This window comes from Chroicocephalus ridibundus, chromosome 7 (assembly GCF_963924245.1).
Source record: "Chroicocephalus ridibundus chromosome 7, bChrRid1.1, whole genome shotgun sequence".
In the NCBI taxonomy this organism is placed as follows: domain Eukaryota; kingdom Metazoa; phylum Chordata; class Aves; order Charadriiformes; family Laridae; genus Chroicocephalus; species Chroicocephalus ridibundus.
Window position 1 is genome coordinate 22065207 of NC_086290.1, and position 9142 is coordinate 22074348.

The 9142-nt window shown below is 43.4% G+C and overlaps 1 protein-coding gene across 1 annotated transcript; it reads right to left on the bottom strand.

Annotated features, from left to right (window-relative positions):
- Window positions 1–231: 231 nt before the first annotated feature.
- On the bottom strand, window positions 232–4672 carry SPC25 (SPC25 component of NDC80 kinetochore complex). The gene is made up of 7 exons (XM_063341469.1): window positions 4341–4672; window positions 4097–4254; window positions 3943–4008; window positions 3006–3152; window positions 2748–2852; window positions 2329–2427; window positions 232–1322 (listed from the first exon to the last, which is right to left on the bottom strand). The coding sequence occupies exons 2-7, from the start codon at window positions 4248–4250 to the stop codon at window positions 1189–1191; spliced, it is 705 nt and encodes a 234-aa protein (XP_063197539.1). The 5' UTR covers window positions 4251–4254; window positions 4341–4672; the 3' UTR covers window positions 232–1188.
- Window positions 4673–9142: the final 4470 nt, after the last annotated feature.

Here is a 9142-nt window from a genome sequence, read left to right on the forward strand (position 1 = left end):
TATTTGCATTTTGAGAGGGATCAGCTTTAGTTTTTAATTCAAGTTGTCTTTTACTTCACTAGAAGTAAGCGACACTGTATTATCAAATGAAGAGTTTTCTTTCTTGATGCAGCTGCCCATTTAAATATTTTGTGAAAAGGAAAAGGCTTTACAAATAAGACAGGAAAAGAATAGTTTTAATCAAAGCTGAGTACAGTGGCAATAACAGTCTTCTTGATAAGCTACGAGATACACAGATGATTTATCTGTAACTGCTTAGTTTCATACTCTATACTCCAGGCTTTGCCATGTCTTAAGATTTCCAATGGCAATAAATAGTCCTTTACTGGAACATGCTTTATGTAAAAAAGCAAAATGACTAGTCTGTTCTAAAACATACCCAATAAAACACTAAGGCTGGTGATCTTAGGAGTGTTACTCATTCACCACTGCAGTTCAAGTTTCAGGCCATCTTTTCTGCCCAGCTGTGTGTTGCAGGAGCCAGGAACCTCTGGGCTAGAGCAGGGCTCTATTTCACATCTCTAGGAATTTTGATCAAATCTATACAGAGTTCCCCCTTGTTCCTATTAAGAGCTTTATTCAAGAATAGCAAGCACATCAAATGGTTTTGTTACTAAAAACAGAAATAGGTGTCTGACAGGCATCTGAAACAGGCAGTAAAATATACAGTTTAACAGACCAAAAAACCCCAACAATTTCCATGTATTAAAGTGAGTGATAACACTGGAGAGTAACGACAGGATAAAAATTAAGATAGTGGCCCACGACACAGGTAATTGAAGTAATTGCTAAGCTCCAGTGCATTATTTTGGTAGGCTTCAGTCCTATTCCAACCACATAGACCTGAAAGACACTTCTACGCTTTCGGAAGAGAGACATGAATTACAGAAAGTACTTTATTTTGAATATCCGCTTGGGATAGCTAAATAGAGATCATTACATCATTAAGCTACTTGCTACTGGATCAAAATTTACATGTCTGAAGACATTCAATTAATGAAGTAATTTATTATGCTGCTGTTCAAAGAATCATCCAAAATATCTCTAGATGACAGTGAACTAAAATACTATTTTCTTTTCTTTATTGAGAAATTAGAGTAAGTCATGAATAAATACATACTTTCAGAATACAGGAAGGAAAGAAAAAAAAAAGCACTCTACAGTTAGAGAGGGAGGTATAAGCTAGTTTTATGCAGACTGTTTATATGATAAAGCAGTGAAAGCTTTTCTGATGTTGGCAACAAATGCAGAAAAATTGTTAGTTTCTCTCACTTTGAGCTGCAACTCTGCTATACAGTCCAGAGGAGGAGTACAGGAAGTCACTAAAATGACAGAAAGATTAGACTATTATAAAAAAATCCAGTATTAGTTGTTTTCCATACTTATGAAATATGAATGTAGTTTGCTATCCTTTTATGTCTTACCTTCATCAAGTACTATTTTTGATTAACCCATTAAATAATTTTTCAGCAAAGACAAAGCCTCAAAGAACACACAATTATTTTTTTGTTTTCCAGACCTCCCACTCAGTGCTGTGCTCCTGCAATTACAGCAATTCCAGTAATCCATAGCCTGCTCAAAAAATGAAACACATTCCTAAGCTTCGTTTGTTGCTCTGCAGGCAAGCAGACTGAAAGCTGATGTAGCCCAGCATATGATACACTTTTAACTTCAGCACAATTTAGATTTGAATTAGTAAAACTAGAAATCGATTGAGTCCATACCTAGAGGCAAGCAGAGCAACAGCAGCATCCATTTAGAAGCTACTCAGCACAGTACACAAATTACCGCCACTGTTCTTTGTAACTGAAGTAAGATTTGTATTGCAAAAGCAGCTTTAAGGTCTGAAAGGCTGTACCCTTGCAAAGAGGAATGCTGGATTTCAAGTTTTAATCTTCCTCCTATGTCACACAACTGTAAGCGTTCCCCACATAGCAGGGAACCTCATTTTTTTCTGCACTCTAGGCTTCTCAAACAAGTTGAAATATGCCTGCCAGCATAAACACTCACTCTACCATAAAGGGAAGAAACAACAAACTACAAACCGAAGCATTTATCTATGCCTGTATGTGTCTTCTCTCTCCTGCTTTGCTCGGTGCAAAGTAAACAGCAACTCCACAAATGGAAGGGAGCAAAAATAAGCAGTTGCATTTTCATATAAATTAACAAGAGAAACTTCATTAAAAAAAAATATTACCATTGAAAGATTATCATTCAGAAACTGGAAGATAAAGGTTACAACTAAACTGTACTTTACTCCTCTCCCCCTTTTTTTAAATAGGTGCATCAGATTCTGTCCTCTTGCTTAAGTATTCAGAATTCACATACCTTCATAATCTCCCTGTTCATTTATGGAAAGGGTAAACACATATGGCTTGTCAGGATCCTTGTGGTCAATGTGTCTGAATATAAACTGTAATTGTTCATCTAAAGCAAACACAAACAGAATTAACTAACACAATTAACCTCTGCTGGAGAGTCACAATGATGACAAAAAAAAAAAAAAAATCACAATATCAAGCTACAGTTTCACTTCATATTCTTAGAATACTTACTAAGCAAACCTGGCCTCTTTGAAAGACAAGTGCATTTTAACATACCATATTCTGCCATTGGGGAGACAATGGTAATACGTGGGCTGGGGCAATTCTGCAGTTGTGTAAACCAGTATGTTCTTCACTGCACAATCCAGCATTAAACACACTGTAGCACTGCATGTGGAAACTATGAAAACTACAGAAACTTACTGTGAATTCTGCGTATCTCCAGTCCAAGCCGCTCTTCAAACAATACTTTAGACTTGCATAGTCGTTCCATTCTCTCCTTAGTGGCTTTGTTTTTAGAAGATATTACTAGAATTTTAAAAGCCACCATAAATAACAATGTAAAGGTAAAACAAGCACATTGAAAAAAATAGAACAGTATAAAAGCCCAGCAAGAGCAAGTGTTGAAAACAATTCCTCTTCTGATTAAGAAAATTTACTTATTATCCTTTGCTTACTTACTTTCCTTTTTCTTCATCAACTCTTCTTTAAGCTCTTGGATGCTGTCAGTCAAGTCCTTCTTTTGCTCCTCTTCTTGATTTAGGTTAGATTTCATTTCTGTCAAGTGCTCTTGATTTTCTGATATGCGTTGGCTCTGCTGGAGAATCTCTAGAGTGAGGCAAGAAAATATGCACATATACAGTTGATCAATTAGGTCCCCACTATTTAGTACTATTTAGTTTGAGATGACTCATTTCAATAAAGTCTAGTGAAATGTATACTATCTCATCTGGAGAAAGAAGTCAGCATAACTATACCAAGAGCACTGGATAAAAGCTTAAAGTGAAAGTTATTCAAAAGAGAAACTATTAAATGGGGAGCTCCTCTGACACCTCTATCAGATGCAGTTTTTTTTCTGGTGCCAGAACTATATACATCCTCAAAGGAAGAAGATGGTGGATCCTGTCCACAGCCAAATAATTTGACAGAAAGCAAGGAATGGAAACACTGACTGATATTAGAGTTCCAATTATTTTAAGTTTAATGACAAAATTCAGAGAAGTTAATTGTAGACTGATAAGCTGACTCTATTCTATTACTAATATGGAAGAGGTGTAAGTAACCTCACAATATTAACTTTACTAAGCAATTTAATTTATTTTTCCTGTTGCAGTCAGCAAGTTCTGGTTCTTTGTTGTTTTAAATACTTAAGCACCAAAACCACTATACAGAAAACTTTTACCCAATATTCATCTTTTTGCATTATCAATGTTTTCCAACAAATTGCCTTTGACTTGCAATTTACATCCAATAACCAACCAAATATCTTTGGTTTTAATTCTGTCTCCATTCTAATGCTGTTATTTACCTTTTAATGTGTGAAGTTAAACATATTATTCAGCTGTATTACATTAATTTTAGAAACATTAGACACTATAAATAAAACACCATACCATACCATTGCTATACTCCTGAATCTTATCAATCATCAGGTCCCCTTCTTTCAGCTTCTTGGACCATTTCTCTGTAATGGAAAGTTATTTCAGTTATCTGAAGAAGTTTGGTGATAACTCGGAAAAAGCAGAGGTAACAGGAACATACAGCCTTTTTACCTGAAAGCACTTTTATGGACTCCTTGCATGAATCCCTCAGTGCTAAAGTCTGATTGATCTGCTCGGTGCCATAAATGCTTTTTAATTTGGTCCAAAACTCTTTCATTTCCCTTTCAAAGAGGATGATTTCATCTTCTGTCTTTATATTGGCCATAGCGCTGCAACAAACACGTAAGCGCATAAACACAGCGTGAAGAGACACAAGACAATCGCAGCAGGTATAACTCACAATTACAGGATAAACCTTCAGGGCAGCTTTCATCCGCTCGCCTTGTTACTGTATTGTTACTACAACAAGCAGTAACAGCGGGAGCTACGTTTCTTTTGCTGCTCCATCAGCGGCGGGCTCCCTGCGCCAGGAGGCGGCCCCGCGCTGCGGTGGGGACAGTCGCCGCACCGACGGCCCTTTCCGGGGTGCCGACAGCCCGCAGCGGGGTCGCCAACTCCTGCCGCCGGTGCGCTCCCGCCCCTTCGCCGTCCTCCCACCGAGCCCGGGACGAGGGGCCGCCGGGCAGCTCCCCCCGACCAGATGGGGGCTGCGGGACAGGACGAGCGGCGGCGACGCACCAAGGCCGCCCGCACCCACCCGCTTTCAAACCGCCGGCGCCTTCCCGCCGTCCCAACGGCCGCTTTCTAACTGGGCACCGCCTCTCCCCCACCTCGCAACAAGCGCACCGCTGATTGGCTCAGCCGTCCTTCCTGGAGCCGCAGGGGTTGCTGGGAGTTGCTGGCGTTGTTGCCGTGGTAACGGTCGCCCTGAGGCGAGGCGGAGCTACCATGGCGGAGCTACCAGGGCGGGGCTACCAGGGCGGGGCGGGGCGGGGCGGGGCGGCGGCCTCTCGGGGCTTGCGGAGGTGGGTGGTGCCGGTGTAGCGAGGAAGGGTGGGGGGGTTGTGTGTCCCTTTCCTTTCCGGGAAAATGCCTGTTGGGATTAGGGCGTTTTCTCGGGCCCTGCTGAGGGAGCGGTGGCTGGGCTGTAGCGCCGCCGGGGCGCGGGGCCGGCGGGCGGCGGTGGAAAGCCTGGCGCGCTTTGTGCCGTTTACTGTTCGGTGCTGAATGAAACCAGGCTGGAACTGAGGAGCAGGCTAGCTCCTTTACGCTCCTCTGATGCTAGAACTTGTTTCCAATGTCTGGATTATTCACCGAACGTACTTGGGGTAACCTAGTCGTAAGTTTTGTGATACTCCTGAATTGCCTTTTAATTCCCCAGGCCTGAATTCTCCCATGAAAAGAGAATTTACCTTTCTTTATGATAGGTAGATCATAAAAATTTACCTTTAATCTTTAAGGTAGATCTTTATGATAGGAGACTCACACGCAGAGGTAATAGCAGTTCTTTTTGGTATGAACAAAACCACAAAACAGCGGCCCTGCCTGTACCCAGTCAAAGGCTTGGCCATAAGCCTCTGTCATGGTGAATGTCCTCCTTACAATACTGCACCTAATTTTTCTCCAGTTGAGTAAATTTCCTTTTGGCTCTGGATAAGCACTAGTTTGTGATCCCAGGTACCAGCCTCTGGTTTATCATGGAAGCTTTTTACTAATCATTTTGTTGCCATAGCTAATGAATTTTTCTTAGCTTTAGTTTACTTCAGTGCTATTTAGATGATCTCAGAATAACGTAAATTTAGTAAAGCTTTGAGGATTGCTGTCTGAAACTGTTAATTATTCTTCCCACACACACACCAGACCCAAAGCAAAGTCTGAGTTGAGACTACCAACTATTAGTTGCATTATTCTTGTATAAACTGCAGCTGCTGGTGCATAGCACTGCTACCCAGCTGCATTTCTGTCTCATGTGATTCTGACACCTGTTCTCTAGATTTCAGTTTCCTCAGCATTAGTCCTAAAACTTATTGTTAGACCACTGTTTCTTACCTGATTCAGACTTAAATGTACTGAAGTTGGGCTGGTTCAAGAATGATTACCTAGCTGCATACAAATTTTGGCATTACGGAGCCTGTGCCTTACTGCTTTTTTTTAACTAGGACCATTTCTGTCTTTTTCCCAGTCAGACCTTAAACTTAGCTAAGTGAACGCTGCCAGTATAAAGTTTAAATGTTGCCCCTAACATCACTCGCCTTTGTTATTTGAGCTCATAACTTTGTGAATACACAATTTTCCTACCCTCTGGAGTTTAGCAAATACAAATTCAACTAACCTAAACAAATCCAGAATTCTAATCTGTCATCTTTTGGTGGGTTCTTCAGTCTGGTCTCTTCTGGATCCTTTTATTAGCATAGGTAATAGGCTCACCCCACAGTAGCTGGCACTAGCTCTGAAATGTTAGATATCTTTTTTCATCAGTGAAGTTTTTCTACATTTCATTAGTCCAATTCGTTTGTTTTAGAATTCCACCAGCCAAAGACTAAGTATAGCCTGTGAGATTTACTAGCACAGTCCATACCTTAACTGATCTTTTTTCTGACTGATTTGTGAGTCTTTTCTCAGAGTTTTGTAGAGACGTGAACTTACAGTACAACCTATCCTCAATCTTACTTTCTCACTACAGACTGTCTCCACAATCAGCTTACCAACTGCGTATTTAAATGAAGCATGGTGATTTTAGCAGGTACTAGTTTTCTGTTCAAACTGACAGTTCTTACCAACCACAAACAGAAAGGTGGCCTCATGATTTTTCAGTCAGGCAATGAAATTTCAGGAAGAAGCCTGAGGGCAATGAAGAAAGACTTCAGGGCCCTGGGACGGATGGTTAGGGGATCAGGAGCACAAGTAGTGTTTGCTTCTATCCCAACAGTTGCGAGGATTGATGAGAAGATTAATAGGAAATGCCAGCTGTTCAATGCCTGGCTCAGAGACTGGTGTCATCGGCAGGACTTTGGGTTCTTTGATTATGGGCTGCTTTTCAGGACGCCAGGCCTGCTGGCAACAGACGGCAAAAGCCTGTCTCAGAGGGGGAAAAGGGTTTTAGGGCAGGAGTTGGCGGGGCTCATTGACAGGGCTTTAAACTAGATTCGAAGGGGGATGGGGATAGATCTAAGCTTGCTAGCAAAAAGCCTGAAGGTGGCATGCTGGCACTGGACTTGGAAAAGATAGGGGGCGTAACCAGGCTCCTTAGGAATAAGTCTGGGGGTGGCAGAATTTCGGCTCCCACCAGTAAAAAGGAGAAAGGACCTGTAGCCCAGCTGAAGTGCTTATACACTAATGCACGTAGCATGGGCAACAAACAGGAGGAGCTGGAAGCCATTGTGCAGCAGGATAATTATGATGTAGTTGCCATCACAGAAACGTGGTGGGATGACTCACATAGCTATAGTGCTGCCATGGATGCCTATAGGCTCTTCAGGAAGGATAGGCAAGCAAGGAGAGGCGGGGGTGTGGCCCTGTATGTTAAGGAGTGTTATGAATGCTTTGCACTAAATGATGGTGATAATGAGACTGAATGTTTATGGGTAAGAATCAGGGGCAGGGCTAACAAGGCGGATATCGTAGTAGGAGTCTGTTATAGACTGCCCAATCAGGATGAGGAGGCAGATGAAATAGTCTATAAATGGCTGGGAGAAGTCTCAAGATCGCGAGCTCTTGTCCTCGTGGGGGACTTCAATTTGCCGGACATCTGCTGCGAATACAATACAGCAGGGAGGGAACAGTCTAGAAGGTTCCTGGAATGTGCTGGGGATAACTTCCTGACACAGCTAGTGAGAGAGCCAACTAGGGAAGGTGCCCTGCTGGATCTGTTGTCTGTAAATAGGGAAGGTCTTGTGGGGGATGTGAAGGTTGGAGGCTGTCTTGGGAACAGTGACCATGAAATGATAGAGCTTTCGATTCTGCGAGAAGCAAGGAGAGGGGTCAGCAGAACTGCTACCTTGGACTTCCGGAGGGCGGACTTTGGGCTTTTCAGGAGCCTGGTTGACAAAGTCCCCTGGGAGGCAGTCCTCCAGGGCAAAGGAGCCCAGGAAGCCTGGATGATTTTCAAGAAGGAAGTCTTAAAGGCGCAGGAGCAGGCTGTCCCCATGTGCCAGAAGACAAGCCGTCGGGGAAAAAGACCGGCCTGGCTAAACAGGGAGCTAGTGTTGCAACTTAGGGAAAAAAAGAGGATCTATGGCCTCTGGAAGGAAGGGCAGGCCACTCAAGAGGACTACAAAGAGGTAGTGAAGCTATGTAGGGAGAAAATCAGGAGGGCCAAAGCCCAGCTGGAACTAAACCTGGCTTCTGTTGTCAAGGACAACAAAAAAAGTTTCTATAAATATATTAGCAATAAGAAGAGGACTAAGGATTATCTCTGTCCTCTAGTAGATGGGGCTGGCAACATAGTGACCAAGGATGAGGAAAAGGCTGAGGTACTTAATGAAGTCTTTGCCTCAGTCTTCAGCAGTAGGACCAGTTGTTCCCTGAGCACCCAGACCCCTGAGCTAGAAGACAGGGATGGGGAGCAGAATGAAGCCCCTGTAATCCAAAGGGAAACAGTGAGGGACCTGCTTCAGCACCTGGAGGTGCACAAATCTATGGGGCCAGATGGGATCCACCCAAGGGTATTGAAAGAGCTGGCGGAAGTGCTCGCCAGGCCACTTTGCATCATTTAAGAGCAGTCCTGGACAACCGGGGAGGTCCCAGCTGACTGGAGGTTAGCAAATGTGACACCCGTCCACAAGAAGGGCCGGAAGGAGGATCCGGGGAACCACAGGCCAGTCAGTCTGACCTCGGTGCCTGGGAAGGTCATGGAACAGATCCTCCTCAGTGCCGTTACACGGCACATGCAGGAGAACAGGGTGATCAGGCCCAGTCAGCATGGGTTTGTGAAGGGCAGGTCATGCCTATCAAACCTAATATCCTTCTGTGATAAGGTGACCCACTTAGTGGATGAGGGAAAAGCTGCGGATGTTATCTACTTGGATTTTTGCAAAGCTTTTGACACCGTTTCCCACAGCATTCTCCTGGAGAAACTGGCTGCTCATGGCCTGGACAGGTGTACTCTTCGCTGGGTAAAAAAACTGTCTGGATGGCCGTGCCCAGAGAGTGGTGGTAAATGGAGTTAAATCCAGTTGGTGTCCGGTCCCAAGTGGTGTCCCCCAGGGCTCGGTGCTG